This window comes from Nothoprocta perdicaria, unplaced genomic scaffold (genome assembly GCF_003342845.1).
Source record: "Nothoprocta perdicaria isolate Ctin4 unplaced genomic scaffold, notPer1 scaffold_59, whole genome shotgun sequence".
Taxonomy (NCBI): domain Eukaryota; kingdom Metazoa; phylum Chordata; class Aves; order Tinamiformes; family Tinamidae; genus Nothoprocta; species Nothoprocta perdicaria.
In genome coordinates this window covers 351484-378988 of record NW_020455854.1, presented here as the reverse complement: position 1 = coordinate 378988, position 27505 = coordinate 351484, and the positions used below count along the sequence as shown (strand labels likewise).

The 27505-nt window shown below is 46.8% G+C and overlaps 1 protein-coding gene across 1 annotated transcript in view; it reads right to left on the bottom strand.

Moving 5' to 3' along the window:
- The window catches only part of AXIN1 (axin 1), a 76656-nt gene that overhangs the window by 19613 nt on the left and 29538 nt on the right, over positions 1-27505 (bottom strand). The window contains exons 3-4 of the mRNA XM_026049052.1: positions 14153-14293; positions 4001-4097 (exon numbers count right to left, since the gene is read on the bottom strand). Coding sequence (XP_025904837.1) covers positions 4001-4097; positions 14153-14293 — 238 coding nt within the window. The remainder of the gene's footprint in view (positions 1-4000; positions 4098-14152; positions 14294-27505) is intronic.

Genomic DNA, 27505 nt, shown 5'->3' with positions numbered 1-27505 from the left:
GGACCAGAGTGAGATCTCTGGCCATTCTGGGCCAACAATTTTGAAAGGCATCACTTCATCTTTAAGAATAGCTGCTCTAACGAGGCTGCCAATAATTCAGATGGGGTCTGTCCAGACACAAACCACGACAAGTTGGGAAGGTTAAAAGGAACAATGGGTGGGAGGCTGAATGCCATGTTGTCTGACAGGAAAGAAAATAGCTCGAGCTGGTCTGGTTGGCCTGATCTTTCCTAGCGACTGCTGCGAGGGAGGATTTCTGGGGCACCAGAGCTCTGTGCCTCTTGTGGTTACTGTCTGTGACACGTGAAGTGCCTTAAGCTCTGGCACCTTTGGGAAGAAGCAATCCGCTAAAATAATGCTATATATATAAACTCTCCAGTACTTACAGTTGATGTCTGCAATCATATTTCCCCCCTCTTTTTTTTTCTTTGGAGTGGCGAYTGCAATCATTCTGCTCTACAAAGCAGATGCAGGACTTGGGTTTTCCTGGGGCATCACCTCACCAGAGAAGCGGTACTTTGAGAAGCAAGTTCCCCCTCAGAACACACAGGCATCCTAAACATGCTCTCCCTCAGGAAAACCAGGTCTGTCCAGCCATCCTTCCTGAAGGATCAGGCAAGTTTCTCTCTTCCACAGTGAGGTGGAGGAACACAATAAAGTTGCACGCTCCGTGTTCAAAGCTGGTTCAACAGAATTAGCTCTCAAGCAATGCCCTGCACGTCTGTCTGCAAGGTTGAAAGCTGGGACCTTTGATGTTTTGTGCTCTTTGTTGTTACCTTGTCCTTCCTCACCCTTTCTTCCCAACCTAGTTTATGCCTTCAGTCTTGTCACAGGGACAGTTTTTCTTACTATGATCTRTATAATACCTGGAACTGAAAAGGCTGAAAGGGAGGACTCACTGCAGCTTGTGGGTTCCCTTTAGAGAGAATAAACCTCAGTTCTAAGACGAAATAAAAAGTTTTCCAATGCTGTAATTGGATAGAGGTCTCTCATTGGCCTTAGGGATCTATGAATCGGGCAGAATCATTTCTGATTGATCCGAGTGGACCAAAGACTTGTGTGTTGGTGAATCCCAAAGGTCTCTTCCTTCTACAGGTTTGATCTCTCCACTCACCTTGAGCAGCTGACGGTAGACCGAAAGTTAGTCTTGAAAGATGAAATGGAGGTGGCAAGTTAGGGAGCACAAGAGCTCTACAAAGCATGCTGGATAAGAGCCTCTTCTGTGGGGAATTCTTCTACTCTTCCTTTATAATGGATTCTCCAAGAGTCTGCCCAAAACCAAGAGCAAGATGGAATATCCCATGAAAACCATCACGTGCCTGCTGTGTAACGAGATTCCTGGGTGAGGCACAAAACAAAGGTCTCCCGGCTTGCTGGAGACCCTCAGCCACTGCATTCCTGGGCAAGGAGCCACTTTGAAAAGCACAACTTCTCCAAACTCGCAGCATTTGTATATGCTGTGTAGAATACGCAGAACACTGCTGGCCACGCACCAAGACCTACTGCTGCAGAGTGGGGCATCCAACATAACTAAAGCATGATTTGTTGCTCAGGAGCAGCATGGCCATTGAAACCAGTGGACAATCTCCTGTGACCATAAAATCATGACAGCTCATAGCTGGTACACCTAAAAGTGCTCTTATTAAGAACAACATCAGCTCTTTCAGTATTTTGCATAGTGGCCCTATAAATCACTTGTAAGTGAACGTTAAKGTCTCTGAAGGACTTTTGAAATGACCTTTTAGCAGTAGAAGGTTCTCTACCATCCCAAGTAAAATATTCTATGCATCCTGCAAGCACTGTAAATATCAGCTCTGCCCATATATGTTAGATACATCGTCCATAAAGATCTCCACCGAAAGGCTGCAGYTTGGTCATTGCTGCATGCTTAAAAGCATGCTAATCATCAGGTCCAAGCAGCTAACAGTGCGCCAGGATATCTTCCGTTCCCAGTTTACAAGTGACTTTGGGAAGCAACACTTGGAGAAACCCATTTGCATGGCTCCTGGCTAATTGGGTAAGTTTAATTCAATCAACTTGCAGTTAGGGGTGATTTTAAAAGACCGACTTTATAACATTTCACGCCGATGTTGTCAAAACACATTGTCTAATTACCTTCCCCTTTCTTGGCTGATTGATAAGCGAGGGCAGAGCAGTGACTCTCTGAAGTGGATGCCAATTCTGTGTCAGTAATTGGCTGGCAGGAGGTGCCAGARTGTCTGAACTGAAGTTTTATTCCCTGGAGAAAGACTAGAAGTAACTTGACTTCTCAGTTCTCCACTCCCATCTAAACAGGCACCAAGATGCCTTCTTCCCTGGGATTTAAACTTACAGCACAAAATCTAATGGGAACACTGGATGTTTCACAGAAAAATCCTTGTGAAGCGGCTGTGTGTAGTTTAGGAGGAATATGTAGYTCTAACAGACCATGTAGATAAGTAGGACAATATAAACATTTATAAGCAGCAGGTGGCCAATTTAAACCTTGTGTTTTTTATTTTTCCTTTTTTGCAACTGCTTTCCAAGAAAGTAGATAAAATTTAATGCTAAGTAAAACTAATTAGGCTGCAAGGAACTGCTGCTGGAATGACACTTACTCATTTCAACAAAAGGAATGTTTGGCAGATGTAAGTTCGTTAAAGCAGAGCTCACTATACATATTTCATGCTCCATACTCCAAGTTTATAACCTGCAGTTCATTGAGGCACTGCCAGCACACACCATCAACAGAAAGCCACTATTATTTTTATCCAAAAGGTAAAGCCACTGACAAGCTTTGAAGTTCCCACTGTTAAATAACAGCAACAACAACAACAACAAAAAAGAGAAAGGCCAGGCTTTCAAAATGCAACTCTAACAAAGCAATGCTTACAGTAAAAACTGCATCAAGCGGAATAAAAAGGCACCCAGCCAGTCTTTTTGACAGCAGCCACACTGTGAAAGCAGCTGGGTGAAAAGAGAGGTGGCTGAGCAAAGATGGCTAGCGAGCGTCCACAGCCAGGGCTTTTATTGTCAAGCCAGTGATCAAAGCACAGGAGACCTTCTTAAACCTAAGGAAAATAATCTAATTTAGAAGGCAAAACAAAGGTTGGTGGGGCTCTCTGGCGCCCTTTTTTTATTTAAAAAAAAAAAAAAAAAAAATCCAGATTTAAACAAGGGTCTTTTCTGCTTGCATTGTGCTGCTTTGAACGGGCAGGACAAGAACAGCTGTGTCAAGTGTGAGGCCACTTCTGCCAAAAGCAGATGGAAGTGAGTTTTTTCTATTTGATTTGTGCTGGACTCCAGCTGTCCAAAGAGGAAAGAAGCACCTTTCTTCCCTGCTAAATATTAAATGTCACCTGTAACTTTCCACAGAAAGAAAAATACAAGAATAAGCAGAGCTGCAGATGGTGCTGCAGAGCCCTAACGGCCACGCTCATCTTCCAAAAGCAGTTTGCTTATCAGAAGCAACCAAGGAGGCACCTGGGAACGCTGCTGTCTGCACCTTTTCTGCTTCCCTTTGTGGTGTCCTCCAAGACGTGTTTCAGTTCCCTTCTGCCACCCCACTGTATGGYTTGGGACAAACACATTTCTCTTTAACTAATCTTGGATGAAAGCAACATCAGCTTCCATGCCTGATGGCCTCCTACACCTTCCCTGGGTCTCTCTGGCTCTCCCAATAGTGTAAAACCCGCTGGCAGGGGGACACCCACTGCCCCAACCAGCTCACATGTCCAGCCAGCCCCAGAGGAGCAGCCAAGTCCTGCCCGACCAGTTGAGAAAAGTTGCCTGCTTTGGACATCCCTTGAGGATCAACTCCAAAGGTCTGGAAGAAGGTTATCCAATGTGCCTCCCTCTCCCATGCCCTTCCTTAGAACTGYGGATTTCTGTGTTAAAATATCCCCAGACAACAGAGGGCCAAGGAAGGTTAGAGAGATGCGCGAACAAGCACGGCGAAGGTACGTGAGGGATCTCACAGGTGTGGCATGTTTGCCTTTGCGACAGAGACACGGCTACTTACAGGAATGTGAGGTAGTGGCACACGTCCGTTTGCTTTGGCACTTTCCTGCATCTCTCTGCGATGCTGCTTTCGGAGTCTGTACGGTGGGATCCCATCTCTGCCGGAACAAAACAACAGCAGAGGCCGCGTTAGTGCCTTTCCTGAGGCGCTCTCCAGTCCCAGGACCTACCTCCGTAGGAGATGGCTTTGCATTTGAGAACAACTCGCTTAAGGCAAATGTCCCGGAGCAGGGAATGGGGCTTGCAGCCATCCCGGTGTTCCCAGCGCTGCTTTTTGCCGAGGGGAAACACTTACATGGCATTCTTGGGAAGCCGCACKACGCAGGGCTCCGGCAGCCCTAGGCACAGTGCCGGCAGAAGGACTTGGATTGCGTCCTGGTACCTTTTATACTTGGTTGCTTTCTATAAAAGAGAAGGCAACATGCACCGAAAACCACAGGGCAGGCGCGGAGGAGGAGCGGGAGCATCTACACCCACGGGAATTCACTTGGGGAACAASGTGTATATATATATTTTTAAGTGAGCCTGACAACTTCTCGAATGGCTTATCAAAGCGAAGGGGCAGCCTCCACTGCTCTTAAGACAGCCTCTAGCTCAGGCACAAATTATGGGCTTTTGGGTGCGTGTCGGCTCCCAACGAGCTGGTATTGGAGGGGCTGGAGCTCCTGGGCTCTGCCAAGCACTGCTAATGGTGAAATGTTGTTGTCCAAGAGGAACTTTAGGAGGAATAAAACATTTTTGTTTTCCCTGTTGCATCCCTACTCTTTGTATCCCATGAACCAAAGTGGAGCTCAGTTATGAGACAGAGGTATCAGGCCCACGTCCTAGTAAAACTGCTTTCTTTTTCTTTTCTTCTAAGAAAAATCAACAGTGCAAACACCGAGGCCCTCCTGGGGCATACGAGTTTGGAGTTTTCCTTTTTTTTAAATTATACAGATTCTCCCAATTCAGTAAAAACAACTTTGCAAGTCTGTGCAATGAAACTTGTGGAAATTTGTGAGGTGGCTTATTAATTGCAAATACCAAGTACTTTCCATGCACATACACTGCCTYCCTGCAGCCTTACATCCCAGTGAAGAGGTGACCCTCGCACTGTTTTGAATAGCACAAGTGATCAAGTCCCACCACATCTCACAACGAGGAGACATTTGCACAAACCAAACATCTTTATCATCTCAAAAAAAAAACAAAAAAAACAAAAACAAAAACAAAAAAACACACACGTACACATAAAAAACACAGCTGCTTCGAGATGACATCAACACAACCAGCTCACACGAGCAGTTCTGCAGCATCCACCTCACATGCTATTTGGCAATGAAAGGCATATTTATTGTATCTTTTTTTGCCCCAAAACTTCCAGAATAACAACCACTCATGTGAGATCGGTTCTCTCCTCCAACCATTTTTGGCCAAGCCTTGTTCTGTGCTGGGAAGGATTGAGCAAATCCTTCCAAGGCACCGGAATTGCTACCGGGTTGCTCCCTGTGACCCAGCTGCATCGTCCGAACGCAATTCCACCTGGCAGCGCAGGCAGACAAAGATCAAATACCACTGCAATAAAATAAAACCCTGTGATTAATGACAAGGGCTTTTCAGCAAGAAGACAAATGACAAAACAGCCAAATTAGCCCGGCTAATTACAGCTCTGACTCCGGCCTGCAGGTAATGGGGGAGGAGGGAGAGCGATCGGGCGAGCGTCACCTCGGCTGCACCAAGTCCCCGCCGCTTTCCAAGAGCGGAGCAATTTCCCCAAGCGTTGCCATAACAACGGGCCATTGCGATCGCTTTCATTAGGAGGCTTCGTTTTCCTTAATGAGGAACCTCCATTTGAAAAATGAAACTGGGAGTCGCGGCGGTGAAACAGCTTCACCAGGCCAAAACGCGGACTTTTTAACCCGGAACGGACGGCGAGGAAACGAGCACGGGTTTTTACGGAACATCCTTCCGCCGTGGCTCGTTTTTAGCCATTTCTGGAAAGAATCTGTAAAGCAGGTTTCAGCTTAAACGGCGGGCAAACAAACCCAGGCAGCTGCAAACCCGCACRTTAGAGCGGGCGCAGCCACTCGCGGCGAAAAGTGGCATTCTGCAGGAAGGCGCAATTTTTATTTTCTTTTATTTTTTATTATTATTATTTCCCTTTAATTCTCCGCAGCWGCCGTCCCAGCGGAAAGAGCGACTTTTGTTCAGAGCACGGTAGCGAGAGGCTGATAATGGCCTCTAATCTATCCGGCTTCAAACACATGTTCAGCCCCGCTGTGCTGCCTTTGATGTCATTTTAACTAGATTCCCCAATGCCACCTCTGAACTTGGAGCATTCCTTCGCTCAATGCGCTGTGCCAACTCAACCAGAGGAAGCAAATTCAAAGATAAGCACTTTAATTTTATCCCGACAAAACCTTATTCAAGAGATGGCGGGGGGCTGGGGAAGGGGGAAGCGCGGAAAAAAACCCAATACTGCACTTTTTGTTTTCCTTTGTTAGGTAACTTGCTTTGAGATACTTTCAATAGATAGAGAAATAATAATAAAAGGAAAAAAAAACCTCTATTTTTTAGAGAATATCTACTTTTAAAATGGAACTTTTCTAGGGCTGTATTTACTCGCTTTGCCGCGGGATTCTCCTAGGCACCAGCCAGCTCTGTGCCAAAATGCAACAGGGGGAGCCCGGGACTCTGCTCTTCCTTGAGCACTAGTGTCACGGCCTGTGATTTCGGGAAGCCTCTGGTGCCCTCGCTGAGCGGCAGCGGCCTCGGATGGCAGGTGGGGCTGGGCTGTAGGTTTGAGCGAGCCCCGTGGCCGCTGCTCTGCTGTGGGCCCCGCAGCTGCATGCCGCGCTGAGCAGCGCCACGGGGCTGCCGAACCCGTGTGACACGGCGCGTGGCACGGTTGTGTGGCAGCACCCGCGTGACACAGTGCGTGGGAGCACCCGTGTGGCAGCACCCGTGTGACACGGTGCGTGGGAGCACTCGTGTGGCAGCACCCGTGTGACACGGCGCGTGGGAGCACCCGTGTGGCCCGGGAGCGCTGGCCACAGCAAAGGCGGGAAGCGGGGCCAGGGCTTCGCCGCCATCTCCAGTGCGCGCCGCTGAGGGAAGGGCCCCGCCAGSGAGAGGCCGGGCCCAGGGAAGGGACTTGGGAAGAGCCACCACAGGGGACGAGTGCCTGTGCCGGCGGTGTTAGAGAGGGGACAAGGCCAGGGCCACGCTGTCCACAGACACCCCATGGAGGGCTCCTACCGCCTGTGCACCCGCCAGAGACAAGCTGGGCACAAGGCAGGGTCTGGGGAAGGCAGCATGGCTATCTGGGTAGCCTACACCCCCAGGCTGAGGAGATGCTGCTTCTTGTTTAGKGCTGTGAGCCCTCGCAAGAGCTGAGGGCTGCTGGATCCACCTAAGCTCTGCCCCTTGACACCATCACACCTTCATCTCCCTTGGTATCTTGGAGGGGACATCCAGCCTTTCCTGCTCCTGGAGCCTGTCCCTCTCCTTAGAAAAGACACTGTTCATATGGAGATCTTCCTTCCACTAAAAGGACACGAGATAGAGATCTTCAGAGTGCTCCAAGCAAAGAACTTCCAAGTCTGGAGATGGACGGTAGCAGCCACTGGTAGTCCAAGGCACGTCCCAAGGGCTCACGGAGCAGCGCCAAACCTGAGCCAGCGGCTGCACGGCGGCCACCGCATCCCAGCAGGGCCGGCGCAGGCTGCCATCGTTTCCTGGTGTCCTCCCTAGACCTCGCCTCCACATTCAACAGCTAAAACAACACAGCTGCTCTTCAGATTATAAAAACAGTTTTCCGCAGAGAGGACTGTTTTGCCTACAAGGCCAGAGGGGTTCATATGACACAGGAAGACTGAAAAATAATCAGTGGACGGCCAGCATTGAAGAGACGGGTTTTTTAAGCTCCTCAAAAACACAACTCCTCAAGCAACAGAGACCCACAACATACTTGTTATATAAATTCCGCACATTACAATATTTGCCAGCACCTGGAAAGACACCCTGTTGAAAGTCAGTCTTCTTGTGCTTGTAAGTGGTCGGGCACTTTCTRCAAACCCTGTCCTCTTGACATCCTTTGCTCAGAAGGAAACGATGGGAAAACACTGTGCAGGTTTTTGCTAGCAGCTCCCCACGCGTGCCCTGCCTGCCAAAGGAACTGCACTTCCAAAACCTGTTTTGCCATGACTGGGAGAACACCAGAGCTTGGAAAGGCGCTGGTAACCACTGCAACGGATCAGAGTCTAAGCAGCTGAGTGCTGCACTCGTCTGTTTTCACCTCCTCCTCCGGCTTGAGCTGGCTAACACCAGCAGATCATGCCTCGCATCAGGGCACGCTCTTTGTGCGCCCGCGTGCTTTCGCAGCTTGCTCTAAGCGCTCTGGGCTTCTCTGCAATTAGCCCGTGTTTGCATCCGCATTGTCCGGAAACGTTCTCCTCTGATGTCGGGTCACGGAGGTTTTTGCCGCGGGATCACACCCCATTCATGCCCTGCCTTTGAGGAGAAGCTACATTTCTTCATTATTGAGCTTGACTGCTGTATGTAAACAGCGTGCATAGAGAAGAACCTCGCTCATCAGCAAATGAGGCTTTTATTGCCATTTTCCTTAGAGGAGCCTAAATTCAAAGCGCTAAGACATGCAAGTCTTGTCAAGCAGCAGGAGTCCCTTCTTTAACTTGCATCTGGTTGTTCCTCATTTTTGCTGCCTTGAGCAATTCTGCAGAAATTCCTTTGAAAGGCAGGAGGCAGATAGGTTCAGCAATGCCATGTAAAAAAATGGAACAAAATCTGGTACTGGAGTTTTAAGCAACATAATGAAGAGCAAATGTTGAATGCAGACAGAGTCTTTTGTGAGCCAAAGGTCAAGGCTGGATGTCCAGAATCATAATTTGGGGATAAATCTGCATGCACCCACTTCGAGATGCACAAAAGGAAAGATCACAGGTTCACCCTTATGATTTTTGAGACTTAGTTAAAATGAACCACTGAGATTGGGCTAGTTATTAGCAGAAGGCAGAGCACATATCAGCAGTAATTAAAGTCCTGGAATGGGCATAGAAGGGATAAAATGCCTAAAGCAAAAAGGAACAAAGAATGCACAGGATGGTCAAACAGAAATTATTCTGCCTGTGAAAGGAATTAATTACAGCTCCTGAAATAAAAACTGTGAGGATGAAGAACTTCAACATAAATGATACAACAGGTATAACTAGCAGTGCACCCCATGAGCCCACCAGACCGATGGAAAAGGAAGCACTAAAAGCTAAGAAGATTTTAAATAGTTCTTGCCATCTGTCTCCTCTGATAACAAGCTATAAGACCCCTACTAGCTTCAGACTGCAGCTCTATCTCAGATGATGAAAATGAAGAATAGCAGAAGGATGTTGGCAAGGCAGCTGGATTTGTCTCAAACTGAGCCTTTGAATCAGTAGTTCTCTACATTTTTTTTGTCTCAGGGGCCTCCTTTTCTCCCATGACATTTACGCCAGGGCCTGCATCCTCCGCTTTGCAACATGAGATGGATAAGGTATGTGTGACATCCTGACATCTGATCTACAACTGCTCCGAACCAAAGCCTCATAAAGAAACCTTAGGGGCAATCCAAAGCTGAGAAGGGGTAAAACCAAAACCAAACCTCCCAGTTGCAAAAAGCAAAAGGGTAAGACTGACAAATTGTTTTCTCATGAAGTGTAAGAATCTCCTGTACTGTAATATGCAGTGTTAGGGATGGGCCTTTACAGGAAAGGCAGAATTTGACACCTATAGCTCTTGAGAAGGCTCGACTGGTTAGAGGACTGCAAAGCGTGGCCATCGTCTTCATTAACAAGGCAAGGCAAAACTAAACACTTCGTGCAGCTAACAAAAGGGATGCCATTAATCTCAACTTCTAAGACCAAAAGTCCCACCCTAACTATCTATGAACTGGATAAGAGAGGGCAACAGAAATATCCTAACTGCTCCACCTTGAACCAAGATGTGTGACCTGGGATAAAACAGGTCTGAAGTGAGAGGACTGACCATGCTTTACCGGCACAGAACATGAGCAGCAGACCTGCTGCYCAAGCACTGCAAGGGCCAAGAGCTCCTGAACTCCGGGTTCAAGTCTGCTCACCAGAGCGCAGGCGCACAGATGCTGCACGGAGGAGACACAGCGCTCAAAACTGGCCAGCCAGGCTGCTCTATCAGTTCTTCTGAGTATCTGCAGCTGCATCGTGGATTCACCAGCTGCTTGCTTTAACCAGGAGGAGGTGGCAAATTGCTGCAGCTTGACGGGCAGCACCCATTAAGGACACCCATGACACAGGCTGGAATGCGGCTCCAATGAGGTCTGACAGCTCCTGACATTCGCAATGACTCTAAACGAGCCTCTTGGAGGACTTTGTGTTTACAGCATTGCTGTTAATAAAACGGTCTCCTAATTCTGTAAACCTGTCATCTTTCGCTTGAAGAATCAAAGGGTTTCTGCTCTACAGAAAGACACTTTGCATTTGCACTACTAAAAAGCAGAGCAAACAGAATATTTTCCCCTAAATCTTTTTTTCATCACAGAGATGCAACAACAACAACAAAAATCCCATAACCCATTTTTCCTTCCTCTGCAGACCATCTTTAAAGAGGCTGGTTTGTGGGCAAGATGCAGGGCTCTGTCATGAGGGTGGTAAATAGAAAAAGAAAAAAAAAGATTTGGAGCTACCAGTTGCATAAAAGTGCAGTGGTGACCACACATGAAACAGAACTGCTCAGTCACTGATTATATTGCGAAGCAACTGCAGCCTGAGCCCAATCTGGCAGCAAAAAGCAAGAGGAAACTAACCCAGGGAAGAAAAAAGCTCTGCCTGACATTCAGAAGCATCTCGGAAAGTCAGAAGATACCCTGTCTCTAAAGAGTTACTCCAAAGCTGCCCAACTTTTCCTGTTCTCCAGGTGTGTCAGAATGGGTCCTGCCACGGACAAGTGTGGGTGAAGGACCACAGAGCTCCTATCGACTTGGCCATTCTACGTGTGGAAGAGTATTTCCACCTTTGGTCTCCGGCCTGGCAGGCTATGGTTAGGGCATACACCATGATAGAAACTAGTGAGTTATTCCAGACAGGTCTCCCTCAGGAAGACAGGCTCGTGCTTCAGGGAAGCATACAGCATACAGAGCTGAAGGACGATTCACCAATTTCATCTACAAGCAAAAGGGACTAGATGATCTCTATTCTTTTTTTTTTATTTCTGGACTAAGAATTTGTTGATCTGCAAATATGAAGAATCTCCTCAGCCGAGTTCATTATTAGTTATGGGTAGCGTCCTCTTCACAAGCAGAATATCCTGAACTTCCAGGAGTTCGTTAATGCTTGTACACGTTAAGAACCAGGCTAGTACCTAACCCATAGTGTGTGCTGTTGTGTACAGCAAATTGCTGCAGGGGAGGAATGCCCAATAGTATCTTTAGAAAGGTCACCAGTCAAGATCCCTGTGTCATCCCAAGAATCAGAAGGAAGGCACAGAGAGTCCTGCAAAGACCATCCCCTGTTGGTAGTGCCCAGATGAATGACCCAGACAGAGATGACCTGCAATTTTTATGAAGTTTTTTTTTGTATCTGCCTGGTAGTGAGATGACAACTTCTTACTGCTCTCTGGAAGGTCTAGTTCTGCAAGGAAAGGCCGTAAAAACTCGAAGAATAAGAGAATAACGTAGGTTGGAAAAGACTCCCAGAGGTCTTTAAGCAGGCCCTACCCTCCAAAAGCAAGGCTAACCTTAAAATTAGATCCAACTGGAATCATTCTGGGAACACCTTCCGGTGAGGCCACAAGACAGGCAGTGGTAGACACAGACACTCCAGTTCCTTGGACAAACCACCACTGAATTTTTCTGAATGTCTGTGCTGTGCCAAGCTCTGAAAGCTACTGTTATGCTGCAGCAGTTGCTGTGAATCAAAGGTACTTCCATGCAGMGTGGACAACTGCAGGAGCTGATTTTTTTCCTCACGGAGCAGTCTGATAATTAGATAGAAAGTTACATGTTACAGAAAAACAGGCCCTTAAGCTTCCCTAAGTCAGCGCAATTCCGCTCATGTTCACCACATCTGTCAAGAGAGAACAGGCACAAACCAAATGAATGGGCACATCAGAAGCTGTCACTGCCTAGGACGAGTTGAAAGACCTCTACACATTCAAAGCTTCCACTGCAGCACAAGGCTTTGCATTTGTAGAAAACTCAAAATTTGGATGCTCTTTTAAAATTAACATTTGAGATCTCAGGGTTACGGAAAATTCCCAGGGGTGTTTTTCCATACATGACATAGCAGGACGGCTTTGCTAAAGAAGAAGTCCTCACTTGAAGAAGAACGCCTTGAACCTCAGGGCCCTTCGGTGTTGAAACAGCTTCGGGGTGACCTGGCAAATCCTGAAACAGCCTGTTTCCCAGGAACCACATTGCTGGGAGGCTCCATAAGTTGGAAGTTGCAAGTTCACAGCTACTAGCAAAAATCTACTTGGGAAAGAGTCCTTCAGACAGCAGATGCAAAGTAAAAAACAACCTGAGACTGCGGCTCCCCTGCCACACCATGACAGCAGCCATGGCTGGTGGCGTCGCATACACGTCCGCCAGGTGGGAGAGCAATCCAAGCATCCAAGCCCATGGAAGGGGAATGGATGCTTTGCAATTCCAGCAGTTTGGAAGGAACTTAATGCACCACAGAAAGGAAGACTGGAACAAACTTTCTTGTGTATTTTAGCTTCTTCAGGGCTGAAAAGATGGACATGGTGGCTTGTTTTACAGCTTTCACTGGGCCATGACACAAGGTATTTGCTCTTACTGTGGAAGAGGGAGGAGGCTGCAGCAGACATGAAGTCCTAGGCATGATGGGGAGATCCCCCTGTTTCTGAGCAGCTCTGAATCCTTCAAGGGCAGGGGAAATTGTTTCCATTATGCAGGAACTCAGAGGAAAATCTTTGAAGGGATGAACTGGCTGGGAATAAATGACAATGCACCAGTGTTTGCCGTCCCCTCTCACCATGACGTGCACAGGTAGCCTCCAAATTTGTGATAATAAGCCAAGAGGCAGCACATCCCAGACTGGAATTACCATTTGAAACATTCTGCACCACCTCCAAGATCATATCCGCCTCTTCCCAGCACATCCACACTGCAACGTGCTCCTCCAGCACGGTCCATGCTGGCAGACGCTTGCAGAAGTGACAGCAGGTCAGCAGGACCCTCTGCGAGCTCTGGATGAACAGCTTCCAGGGGGCAGATGTTCTTCTCTTTCTGAGTACACTTTCATGGGCATCCCRCAGAGCAGCTACAGAGGCTTAGTCATATTATCTCCCATCTTCAAAGCATCTTTTCATCTACTTAGTTTTCTATTGCACAGACCAAGAGAAAGAATCTGGCATTTCCTTTCGTAACATTCCCCATTCCAGCACACTTTGAAGGAAAGGGTAATTTTGGACAGGCCCAAGCCACTGAAAAACTAAGTAGTTTTTCTGCATGCTGCAATGCTACTGTGAGGGACCTGGAGGCGAGCCCAAGTCTCCTCAGTCTTAAATCCTGCCCTAACCGAGATTAATCTCGGGATCCGCTATACAAAATGCAAATAACTGAATGCAGAGATAAAACTGCAGATGAATTCTACCTTAGCTTTGGATTAAAATTCTGAGAAGTTTCCTGAGCTGCAGTCAGCAAAGCGCTTACTGTGAGTCTTCACGCGGCTTTTATTTTGTAATGAACCACCCAACCACTTGATTCTTCAGGGGCAAGTGGGAATTTGGAAAGATAAAGCACAGAGAAAGGAGCAACGGTCCAAGTTTTCAGTGGACTGCCATCTGATTCATCCTGATGGGGAGGAACCCAAAGAGAGCTCCCATCCATCTGCACCTGGCAAGAAACAATACAGGAACTCCTGCCAAGCACCATTTATTTTAGCCCTCTCAAAGCATTTGACATTGCAAATGTTCCCAAGATAGCAAGTCTGGGTGGCCTTCACAGTGACAAGTCAATTCTCCTCAAGACACCAGTATGACCTTGGTCTAGTTGGATATTCTCCTCAACACTATCTCTGTCAAAGTCTCCCCCACACAAACACGAAACCAGCACTATCAACTAAAACTATTAAAAAACAAGCACTTTACATGCAATTTGCTGTTATATCAGACCGCCTTTACTTACACACTGCTGTCTGTCAGTGACATCGTGTCTGCATCACTGGACATGCTCTGCTGCTCGCTGTCATTGGCACTGGTGGCTGGGGCCAGGGCGTACCCCGTGTTGACATAATAAGGGTTAACGGGCTCTCTCCATGAGCCATGCCTGGAAGAAAAACAAAACAGAGGCAAATTAAAGGACACAACCTCGRCCCTACTGCCCTGGGGTGCGCTGCCTCACCGGGCAGAACAACTATGTCCTATGACGATGCTCATATTAAGTGAATAGGTTTACTCATAACTGGAAGCAAAAGGGGATTCATGAAGCAGTGGAGATTCTAGGCTTGYTTTTTAATCCCTTTTTACCCCACTCCAACGTGTTTGCCAAGCGCAGGAGATAAAGCCATGGATGCTCAGGAGAAGGCAGCGTGCTCACAGGTCCCCGTGAAAAACCACGTTGCTTTAGGTCTAGTAGGAGKTCCCTAAGAAACAAACACTCTTTTATTCTGACCAAGAGAAAAGCAGCATTTCACTCATCCTGAAACAGCAAAAACACCAAGCTCAGCAGAGCACAGGGGTGGTGTAAAGAGCACCCAAAGCTGAGTCACCTGAGGCTTTTCACTGCTGTCATAAGCAGCAGGGGTCTCGAGAAGATTCTCCACTGTCTGGTGTGACACAACACGCGGTGTTGACCTGTTAAAAACTCCCACCRTGGACATTTTGTGGCGCACAAACTTTCTGACTGTCACTTTAAACRTACGACGGAGCCTCCTCATTTCTATAGTCCATTAGTTTTCAGAACAGATTCCCAGGGCAAATATTCAAGGTTGGAAATAATTTGAACAAGTTTGCCCTAAAAAGCAAGGTATAACAAGTCAATATCTTACCACCACCCCATTCTCTACTTCTTCCCTTGCATAATGGTCAGTTGTGAATATTAAAGGAGCGCTGTGCAGTGTAACCCTCCTGTCAAATTTGATATGACAGTTGCACGATAGAGGCAGATATAACCTCTTAAATTGAGGTGTGAATGATGGATAGGTCAGGCCTTCCCTGCGGGCAAAGACAGGAGGCTTTTTGGATAACCCAATTAAAATGTAGCACCACTGTCTGGTGGACCTTTTGCCAGGCCTCTCTGGAAGTGGGGTGGGTTATTCTAGCAGGGTATTAATAAAGCACAGCAGATGAGTACAATATAGAGAAGAAAATGCACAGACTCATTGATTTGTTGTTATTATCATCTGATCATGCAGAAGGGAAGGAAACACCTTCAATCTCCCCAGGCTTGGCCTGCTGATAGGGCAATACTTCCTGCCCGTGGCGCTTGTGGGGTTTTTAATCATTACAACCTTCTGGTACCTTCRTTTTTGTGAATGGCAAGATTGGAGGCTGTGCTCACTGCATGGGAACCAGTCTCTGCCACTCCTGCTTTCTGGAGCTTTCCAGGAGCACCCACATGTTGGAAAATTGCACATCGTCACCGCCATCGTGTCCGAGTCAGCCATGGGTGCTCCGTCCACCCCGGCAGTGCCCAGTGTGGGTGCTGGGAACGTGCAGGCTGCTGAGTCTGGGCAGCAGCCAGACTGCCCAGGGAGTGACTCCCTGTTCTGGGCAGCTCTGAAACTTCATCAGGGCTTTTCCCAACCTCGGGTCCCAAAGATAAAGTGACCAGCGGAGGAGACGAGCGGCTCCCTTTGCTTGGATCTTGCAGCTTCCCCTTCCCATCTTCTTGCTCCCCCAGCCTGGAAGCCCCTGGGGCAGATGAGATGCACACGTGTGCAGTGACAGCCCCAGGGGTGGATCAGAGCCATGTCCCTGCATTTCACAAGGAAAACCACCCAAAGTGGAACTGAGACACACATGGTTGTGTTCCAGAAGAACAAACAAAAAGGTCCATTCCACACGCCAGGGCCTTTGAGGAGTTCCCTGGGTAGGAATCCGAGTTGGTGAAAGGAATTCACGGGTAACGCTGCCCAGATGGGTGCCGGATGCCTCCCCTGCCTTCCAGGGCATCCCAAGCGCAAGGGCTCCCCTAGTGACCTGCAYGTGGCTGAACTCGCCTCCGAGAACACGGGAAAGCCTTTGCTCACAACTGTTGTATTTAGCTAAAATTACACACTTAAAGCATGTATACAACAGGGATTACTTACATTTTAGCTCTGCCTCTAATATATCAATGCAAACGTAAACTTTTGGTAAGCGTAAGTACATGGAAAGGGTATAGGATTTCAAAGCAATCATAACAGGTTACATTACTTTTGAGGAATCCATCTGTATTCAATCTTTCTCTTAATGTTCCCTCTCCCTGACAACTCTCTTCAGCTGGCTCGTATCACTGCTTGAATGTTTTGTGCCGTGCCTCTGAAGAACGCTTTCAACATCTATTAGTGGGAAAACATTAAAGGAACATGGAGTCTGGCAAAAAGAAACGGTCACTTCTGATCTGGGAGGGGAGGCTGCAGTAAAAGGGACACGGAAACGCTCGGGGAGATGTGGAATGTCAGCCAAAAACCTCCCATTGCAAACGCTGCGCGGGGATGGGGTCAGCGCGAGGAAAGGGGCGCACTGAAAGCGAGACTTCACACAAATGCCTCCAGACTTCGGGAATTTCCCTTATATCCCTAGTGCAGGGAATGGTTCTGAAAGGAGTGCGGGCGTTTCGCAYGGACACAGCGCACAAATCAAGCTGCATTTCTCCTGTGCGGGTCTCAGCTGCTCGGCGCTCAAAACGACCACATATGGAGCAAGCACCATAAAGATCAGAGTGACCTCAGTCAGTGTGACCGGCTGCCTTTACATCGGATAAAACCCTCCATTGATTACCATGGAGTCTTGTAGTCCTGACAAGGGCCAGAACTTGTGGGAAATGGGGAAATGTCTCCTTAGCGCTTCCTTCTACCTGCTCGGTGCTTATTTTGCACATTCCTTGCTATATTCCAAGCCCATATGAAGCTTAATTTCCCACCCCGCAGACCCCAAGTGGCATGTACAGTGCTGGCACCCTCAGGTCCTGGAGCTTCAACACATGAGTGAAGAGAAAGCCATAGTTCCCACCACGCTGCAGCTTCCCAAGGGCAGCATCTCCCCGCATCCCCATCTCCCCCTCGCACAGACCCACGCTGACGGCTGCTCCCATTTTAAATCAAAAACATAAAATGCCAAATTGCTGCCAGACAGGCCAGTCTTGGCTCAGAGAAGAAAGGCAGGGCTACGGGGGGGGGGAGGATGTCACCGTCACCATCCACTCTGCACAAAAGATTTCACCGCTCCCGTCCGCACCATCAAACCCACAGGGAGCTCCAGTCTGGTCTCAATAGCTCCCTACCTTCTTCACTGATATTTCTAAATAAATATGGAAAGAAACACTTAAAGCAAGCAGGAAACTTCCGTGGGGATAAATGACCTCTAAGCACTTAAATTCTGTAGAATTAAAACTGTCATTGTAGAGAACAAACTGCACAATGTTCTGACCAGGCCAGTGAAATATGGTCCTCCTGAACCTSCTGGCAGTCCCAGCGCTGCTCTAGGAGCTCCCGCTCTAACAGGGGAGCCCATGGGATGAATTTGTTCTGAAGCCACCATCTTTTCTGGCTTCCAGAGCTGAATCTTTAGGACAGAATGATTTCCTGGAAGAAAATGTGGACTCAGGTAACTGAACATGGAAGCCAGATAGGCTGCCAGTGACGGGGATCCTCCACCTGCCCGGTGCAGGGAAGGGCATCTCCAAACTCCTCCTCGGYAGCTGGCGAGGCACCTCCAAATTCCCGCGCAAGCAAACGTACCTGTTTTGAGAAACTAGATTAATAAATCCATGAGATAATGGTTCATAAAGCTGACAACTACAGAAAGCCAAAGCCTTCTCCTCAGGTTCACCCTAAATATTCCTTGCAGAGCGTTTCCTCCCATGACATACTCTGAACTTTTGGGAGAGTGATCCTTCTTCAGCACAGGGGAAATTCCTTTTCCGGGCAGCTTGAGCCACAAGGCAGCTGAGARACACCCATACCTCATGGGCTGCCTTGGAAAGCCCTGAGCAGTAGGAGAGGTGGGATCTGGGGTAAGGACACCCTAAATTCTCCTCCCAGCAAACAAGAAGCTCACAGCAGGTCTGGCTGCTCAGATAACCCTCACTGAGGGATCCTGCATCATGGCAGGATGCAATTCCCACTCTTCTGAGGGGATCCTGCATCACGGCAGGATGCAATTCCCACTCTTCTCTCTTGGGGGCTGAGGTCAAGGTGAATGGCCCTTAAGGCAGGGTCCAGAGATGACGCAGCAGTTAGAGAAGGGCAGCAGTTCAGTGAGATCCAGCTGGTGATCCTCCGTGTTCCCACCCTGTTTTTTCACTCCAACTTCTGACAACTTCAGTTTAAGCTTTTCAAGTCCTGTGTTTTTAAAAGTGATTGCTCTGCCCAGAGCTCCATTTGCAGGAGAAAGCCAGCAGAAGCATCACACTTACTTTGGTTTCTCTGTTCATTCTGCCTTCATGAGTGGGAGGCTGCAATCTCATTCTGAGAACCTTGCCTCTAGTTATTCCAGCATCTCCCACATCTCCCATTTATTCAGTGTGAAAAAAATTAATTTTCCCACTGAACAAACTCCACTGCCTCCCGCTCCCAGGCTTTTCAAAGTGATAGCTGCCTGAGTCTCAGGTTGGCAAGGCACATTCAAGCAGAGCTCTCTTGCTTGCTCTGTTCACACCTCCCAACAAGTGGGGAACTGCCACTTCCTTCATGCAATTCCATATTTCATTATCACTGCCAATCAGTCCAACAGAAAGGTACACACGTTAGGTTATGATGCACAACCTGCAGCAAATCCCCTAAGCACCCTGAAACAGCCCAGAGTCAATTAGCTGACGATGACGTCCAAGAGGCAGGGTCACCTTTTAACAGGAGATTAGAATAATACCTGCAGGGACATCCCAGTTAAACCATTACCTTAATCTAGCAAGTGATCAGAAAAGTTCTGTTTCCTGTCCATAGTATCGGCAACATCCAGCCAAGGTTGCACTGAGCTGAGCACGGAGCTATTTGGAATATTCCCGAGTATTCACAGCACTCTCCAATCACCACCCGTGTGTTTTGGGCTAAGAAGGAAGTGTCWCCAAAGAAGCAAAGCTAAAAGCTCTTATTCCTGGCCTGGATCTAACCTGTGCTGAAGACTCAAAGAGTCGCGTCAAGAGGTTGCAATTGGGGATTTAGCTCCTAATTTGATTGCAAATCCTCCGGGTTGCTCCGCTTAAAACTTCCCAATTACCGCGGGCAGTCAGACCCCGCGGTGCATTTCGACTTTATCGCGGTCAATGTCAAGCTAATGACATGTGTTCTAGGCCAGGGCAGCTTCTTCAAAGATCACATCAATCCTGGACAAGTTAATCTGTTCTTTGAGGTCTCCAGATGGCTCTCTCCAAGAAAGTTAACTTGGAGCTCTGCAGTCGGAGCACAGCAGCCCGAGCGCTGTGCAGAGCATTACAAAGAAAGCAGATCAAAGTTGCGTCTTACACAAAATGAAATCTAAAGTTTGAAAAGCAACAGCAGCTTGTCACTTGTAGGCTTAAAGATGACTTCTGCATGCTCCAGCTATCAGGGAATTTATGATTATAGTCTGGCTTTTAAAAGCTGAAGGGAAAAAAAAAAGACACTCTTTAGCACTCCTTGCCTTTGCAAATCTCTATCTTTTTTTCCTGTGCTTATTCATCCTCCCACACTGCAGAAAGAATTGAAATAAATAAAAACTGAACTAGAAGTACAGATAAGGGCTCATATCCTCTTATATTCCCGGGCATTCAATTCCATTTTAGGCATATGCTGAGATTATTCTATGGGGAGCTTCAGTAATTATTGCTAAGCATAAAAATACAGTTACAAAAACTAAACACAGGTTCTACCAATCTGATTTTCCAATTTTTAACTCCTATGCATTTACTAAGGACATGCTGCTTCTGGGGACTAAGGTGACAGAAGACACATCTGCYGATACCAATAAGTCAGGTGACAGGAGGTGAGGAAGGGGATGAGGAAGAAGATCTCGATTTTGGGAACATTTATGCAGGAAGCTGAAATACAGGAAAGAAAATCTGGAACAGCTCCGAACCACTCCAGGAATTCTCCACTTTGAGGGATCTTCCATTTGATCACTGCTCCTCGAATCCAGTCTTCAGAAAGGATAGTCCCACACYGTGGCACAGTCACACAAGCACAGAGAGCTTCACTGACATCAGGCACTCAATGTCCAACCCTGCCAAGCAAATAAAGTCTCGGTGGATAAATACTTGGGCTATATTGACATGTCACCAATAAAGCTTTCGTAAGAAGGGGTTTCAGAATCCAGAAAGCGACTATGGAGATCTGTGAAAACTGCAAAATAAGTCACTAGGGATTTCAGCTGACCACGCTTCTACAAATAAGTCCCCCAGTGCCTTCCTTTTGACAGAGGCCAGGCTGAGCACAGTTTTGCTCACACCAGTAGAATTTTTAAGTCTATTATATTTTTAAGTCAGAACTGCAAAAATCCAGTTTTGTTGCCACAAAATAAAAAGTCACGTCCTTCCTAAAAACCATGCACATTTTCCTGAGAATCACACCAGAAATCTCATTTACTTAATAATTCAATGCACAAGAAATGAATTGAAACAAAAGCCAAATTTGGGACAACACACGTTCAGCACATCAGTTACCAGGACAGCTTAAATCATCTTCCTGGAATTAGCAAAAGCAGCAGAAATTTTTGTTCTATATCTTTCTAGCAGCAAGGGGTATCTGCTTAGGCTCATTTCAACATGTGAGTTCAGGCTTACACCGTCCCGTAGCTTTTCTAAAGAGTGGGCCTCTGTGAAAGGATTAATACAAACCCGAGTGTGTTCTGAAAGGCTCACACTTGAAAAGGAAGWTTTTGATAATGTTGTTGCTTACCTGCGTTAATTTAATCAGCCCCATCATGAAAATCAGAAGGCCCAGAAGGGCCTTGGTGGAACAAACCACTTCCAAATGGCCACCCCGAGGCCCAAGGAGAACGGGGAGGCCCAGCTCTGCACGTGGGCCTGCCCATAACCTACAGACGGCAGCAGCTCCACTCGAAAACACCGCTGCCTGCAAACTATCAAATTAATCCGGGGATTTCAACAGCTTTTCTTCATTATTTTTTGTCTCAACCAAACCACAAATTTACTTAATGACTAAACCAGGCAAGCAAGCACTTTGTTTTCCAGACAGCGGCGACCTTTCTAACGGGATCCAGGCTTTTGAGAGGGCAACATTCACCTCGTGTCACGCGAGGGTCCGAGGAGCATTTGCTGCTCCTGCAACTTCCAACATCACCAAYGTTTCCGAGGGGGCTCCCAGGCTCTCGCACCAGGCAAGGCCAGGGCGCTGCCGAGGCCCCCACGGAAAGCCAGAGCAACACAATAAGCACACTGTGTTCCAGGAATTACTGAATAAAGACGAGCGCATGCTTTTGGCGAGCAGAATTCGGTACTATAATTCTGTCTGCTGTCTTTTTCTTTCCTTTTTTTCCACTGTCTGAAGTAATATTGTTTGTCCGCGTTGCTCTGAAATGGAAAGTATTTCCTCTGCCCTGCTCYTTCCAGAGAAAGATCTGAGGAGGTCTGGGAGCAGCAGCTTAACTGGGGATTCTCCAGTGCCTAAACTAGGCTTTGGCAAAAACCTGCTCGACAAGAAAGGCCTTAGGAGGAAAAAATATATATATATATATACACACAGACACACACACATATATACCATACACATACACACACACACACACACACACACACATATATATATATATATGTGAGAGCAGATTTCTCAACAACACTGGAATAACTTCGACCAGGGCAAGCAGGATGAGAATGAGCTTTTCGATGGGAACACGACATCCAGCCCTGGTCAATGACTTCAGGCCCTTTTCTCTCCTCCCTACGTRCTCATTTAGCTCTCCAAGATATTCAAGGACCTGATCTATGCTGTGGAAGTGCTGAAGAATACGAGAGTGGGGCAGGGACACCTCAGAAGTATGAGGGAGGGGCAGGGACTATTCAAATGTTAAGGAGTGAATTGTCAATTTATTACCAACAAACCAGCTATTTTCATCAAATTACAAATGCGTGGAAGTAACTGGTTGATGTAATATTTTAGACATCTATGAGGCACCCAACTAGCCCCTCTACACAACCCTGCTTTGTTCCCYAAAAGCTGTGGCTAAGATCTGCGAAAGAAAAGGCAGTTGGAATTGCTGAGAAAATCCTAGCAATAAACACACACCAAAAAAGGTCTTATTTCACTGAGAAAGGTCTGCCACACCAAAGCCTATTAAATAATGTGTCTCAAGGCACAGTCACTCACTGGTATCTTAATTCCTACAGAGAGAAACCAAGAAATTACCCCAATTGAACAAGAACCTTTGAGGTGACCAACTCTGACCCCAGCTGATAAGAAAACCAGGAACACAGAGGGCTGGTAAACCCRGCCCAGATAAAGCTGAGAGTGTCAGAATTTAATAGCTCTCCCAGAGAGAAGATTCAGCTGATTACAAACATCCTAATCTTCCCTCTCAGTGTACATTAAAGGTCAAGAAATGGGATCAGATTTTGGCAGGACATGAAAAAACAACTCAGTAGACCAAAAGGACCTTCACAAAGATGCTTCAGTTCTTCCCATTAAAAAGTTCCTGCAAAGCCATCTGCAAATTCAGTTGCATCTAGAGAACATGAGACCAAAATGGAGCAAGAAAGGAGGTCTCCTCACAGAAGCACAAGTACTTAATAATGAATAGGAGCTCGTAAGCATCAGCTGTAACGGGTAACTGGCTCTTGGATGTCTATCTCCATGAACTAGAGCTTCTGTAGTAATTCTCTGGAGTTCCAAAAGCTGCAAATAGGGTCCTCGAAGGGTATGTCACATAGGACTCTTGTTGAATTACATTAGAAAATGGTGGGTTAGATCAAAACCAATATCCAGGCAAGCTGCAGAAGGCTTCTGAACTTGTTCTATCATTTATTGCTCAATTCTGAAGAAAGTTCAGCATTGCAGTAAGCACATAAAGGGTAACTCAGTTTTCTGGGCTCTATTGGGAGCCCGTAATTTCCATGAACTGGAACTGCTGTAGTGAATATAACAGTGGCTGGGGGATCAAGGCAGGTTCAGCTACGTGATCCTTTTACAAGGCCCATTAGAGGTCGACAACGAGTTCCCAGAAGAACTACAGGAAGAATAACCAGAAGGAATGAACAACAATGAAATTGCATCTAAAATAGATGGACACAGTTAGAAAGATCTTTCTCTTTTCCAGAAATACATTTTTATGAGTTTAGCAGATATTAGCATCAAATAACTTGCTGCTGTCCCTCAGAAAACAGGCAGATGGGGGAAGTTAATCAACTGAAGATGTTACAGATGGATTTCCTCCTAAATAAGGACYAGAGTAACTTTCCTTTATGCAGTTCGGACTGAAACCTTTATTCACAGCATTAGTTTTGGAACAGTCACCTAACCCTGCATGTCTGGAAGTCAAACCATCCCTGCGCTGAGATGACACCAAGTCGGATGTACCAATGAATGCCAGTGGATTCGGTTTCCAGATTCCTACAGTTGTTCTTCTACAAGCTGGGATCTAAACTCATGGGCTGGCTGGCAAAGAGGAAAGGATTTCACACGGGAAGAATGGAGCTGGAGAGCCTCTYGATACCTGCCACCAGCCTGTGCACGGGTGCTACAAAGCCTTATTTGCTGTACAGGCCCTAAACACCGCTAGAAGGTTCCTAGCAGGTTCATCCCTCTTGACGGCATCTCCAGAGACATCCACCACACAGGCCACAGTGCATGGGGCACCCACCTCATTTAAATGGATTAAAAAGTAAAATACGATGAAAAATATCTAAAGAAAGCAAAGTTGGGGAGGGGAATGTTGCCCACAAAGGAGCTGCACAGGAGCTAACAAGGCAGCACCTGGGGCACTGCAAGATTGGACAGTCAAGCTAAACCACAGGCCACAGAGAAGGCAAAATTCCTTCCAAGTTAGTGTGAGACATTTAGGGAAGCTGCTGGGAAGGTCATATGTTCTCTATTCTGTTACTGGTTCCCCTTAATAGCTCATGGATCGGGGAAGTCCTGGACTTTTGTTAGTTCTTTGCACTTTACAGCAAGGGAAACATAATTTTAATAATTATGCTGGGGTTTGTCTTTATTTTTGCCTTACAGGATTTTTCTGYTTTGGTTCTTATCCATTAGAACAGGCAGATATATGAGCTTTTACCTTTATTACACAAATTCCACAGCATCTTTTCATCTGGTATAGATTATTGTGAGGATATATATGAAGTACCATGTCCATTTAAAGCGCTGTAAAAGAGCTGCTTGAACCCTCATTCCTTTCCTCTGCATCTTTATGCAACAAAAACCAGCTGATGGTTCCGTTTAAGGAAAATAAGTGACAACACAAGCAGTGAGCTTTGCGTGCTAAATAAATTAGCCACTGTTCAGACAAAAGCCAGCTCCATTTCTTACCTYAGTTTTTTAAAGACACAAGTCTAGGTGATCAAGCTTTGGGTGCCTCGTTCATCTCCTTTTACTCCCTCCAAATTTCCGAGCAGGAGCTAATTGCTGTCATCCAAGTACATTCAACAGGGGAAAGCAGCCCCAAAGACACTGCAGTAATTAGGGAAAAGGGAAAGGTGGGAAGAGACTCCAAGTGCTCTGAGGAACGACAAGGCAGTGTCAAGAGCCACCAGAAAATCTACATGGAGAAGAGATCTTGTGGATGCCTTAAATGGAGAAAAAAGTTTCAGTTCTAGCCTGTACCTGGAGCCCACTCACGCAACATAAAWATAGGATGCATACGGGCCATACTGCACATGCAGGACTACAGAGCCCAAAGGAGTAAAAATATTCATACATATATATATATAAAATTATATATTTTATATATATATATTTATATATATATATATATATATTTAAATATTTTCTCCTTAGCGTAAAAAGGAAAAAACCATCTACAGTTTTTGGGGAAAGAACAAATATTCCCTTTATTCCCCTCTCTGTATCTTACCCCTATGCCACACTATGTATTACTCATCCCGCGCTCCCTCTGCTGAACCTTTCCTATGTTTATCCTATGCAGGGCAAAGGATAAACAGGTTGGCATTCGTCTTTTCTCCCTCTTTGTACCTTATCTTGCCTGCATCACCCCAACCTCAYGCTGAATGCAGCACTATTCACTTGGCTGGAGAGCTTTTTTATGSTGCTTCTCATATGTGAATCATTTATTTATGATCTTACTCCGGAGGAAGCAAATGCTGTTATTCTCTTACATACATGAAGCCAAAGGCAATGTTGAAATAAGCAGGATTTTCTCAAATTTGGGTGCAGAATTTGAAATACTCTCGGCTAAATAATTTTTTTTTTTTTTTTAACTCTCATGCAGAGTTGGAAGCACCTGCAATTTTCCATTTTCTGCTTGTGTTCTTCCTCTCTCACTGCAAGGTTTTTTAACCTTGCGAGAGGCAACGCAGGCACCCTGAACACCTTTCCTACCTGATCTTTCTTAGTTGCCCTGTCCSAAGCCATCCCATGCACTGCACTAAAGAATCTTAAAGAAAACAAAAGGCAGGGTTACTCACATCCAAAAGCAGCTGTAAGACTAGAGAAAAAAAAATAAAAAGGGATATTCTATGTGATAGCACCACGCATCAGATCTGGTCCGACGTGTGCTTAATAAGGGGCCACCAATTCCCAGACCTCTCTGCTGGGGATTTTCATGGATTAAGGTTGGTGGCAGCCTTTCCCCTCAGTGGGGAACAGGGTTTCTCTCCTCTAACCTGCAATTCATTGGCACAAAATAGATTTTTAGCCTGTCATCAAATTGGCGGCAGCTAGGCAGCGGGTTACATTTTTTTATGAGAGGGAGCAGACAAAGTGTCAGACATGCAGATACAGCAGCCCACGTAAGCAGGATTTTTCTCCTGCATAATGGGGCTGAATTAAGGTTGAACTGGCAGTTTTAGCTGCAGCATCTGAACCCCTCCGAGAGCATCCGAACGCCCCTGACCACTGCCCCGCTCAACAGCCTCATCTCCTGCTGCTTCCCCAGAGCAGCAGCTGGCTGCAGGGGGGTCCTGCTCCCCTCAGCTCCCTTCTTTCCCTTGCTCTAAGAGCCGTTTTTGCTGAATGACTTTTYGGGAGGATTAGGGAAAAGTCCTGGTTCACCTAGTGCTGGACGAGCCGCAATCAGRGGCAGCACCAAGGGGAACTGCAGCGTTCAGACCTGAGGTCTTGGCCATGGGTCTCTTTGGACCAGAGTTTATTCAGAGGTGCTGGCTGCCAACTTCAAGTCACCTACCTGAGAGCTTGAGCAATTTTCAGAAGCTTAGAAAATCAGCCAAACCTGGGTAAATTTTCGCATGGACAGCAAAAGGTAGGTTGACATTAGCACCACCCCTCCCATCCCCAGCAATGCTCTTGCCAAACGATACACGCCTGCTTCAAAGTATGCAAGTTGGAAGGTTATCAATGAAAAGTCAATTGTGAGACTCTGACACGAGCAAAACAATGTAATTTCCTCCCYCTCTGTTTTTGCTAGAATTTGCCAAAAGAAGTCAGCCTTAGGCAGAATCTCAGCGGAGAAGAATACTGAACAACAGGGTCTGATAAAGATATGAGCAGCTCGAACAAAGTTTTATATAATGGGAAATGTTGCACAGACTGAGGCAGCTCYGCCAGTGTAGTAGGTGAGTGATATTTTAAGATTAACTCCCCTCTTTCAAAACTACGAGTGAGTCTGTAACTGAGTCATAACATCCTTGGCACACACGCCGATCGCCMAGCTGATGAAAGTGCCCAGACCCAAACCTGGGTGTGAAAAACGTGGCTCAATTAAGCCGAACACGCAGAGCCCAGGACATCAAAGCCTGCACGTGTGCATCGTGAGAAGCTCTTGTGCCACAGGACCCGATGGGAGGGCTCTGTGTCCCACCTCGCGCTGCCGGGTCCTCCTCACATCCAGGGGATGCTGCGGGATTCTCCAGGATTGCTACGGGGTCTTGCTCTAGRACTGATCTTTCCGAGCTACCTATATAGCCAGGGAACAATGTAAAATGAATTCCTTGAATAAAGCAGCAAATACGGAGGCGATTTTCCTCGCAAACAATGCAACTAAAGCACTACTGCAGCAACTGTTCAATGCCACCATCTCCTCAGCTTAAGGCTATTGGCTTAGGCAGACGTCTATATGTCTTCGCAGACATGCATTTGCTGTGCAGCTTTAAGCAAACAATAAATGAACTCAGGAATTCCACTGGGAATTCCTTATGGAGAGGCTCCACGTTGGGATCCCTTCACACCACCAGCGGGCTGCCGGCCTGGGGGGACAGAACCCGTTAGCA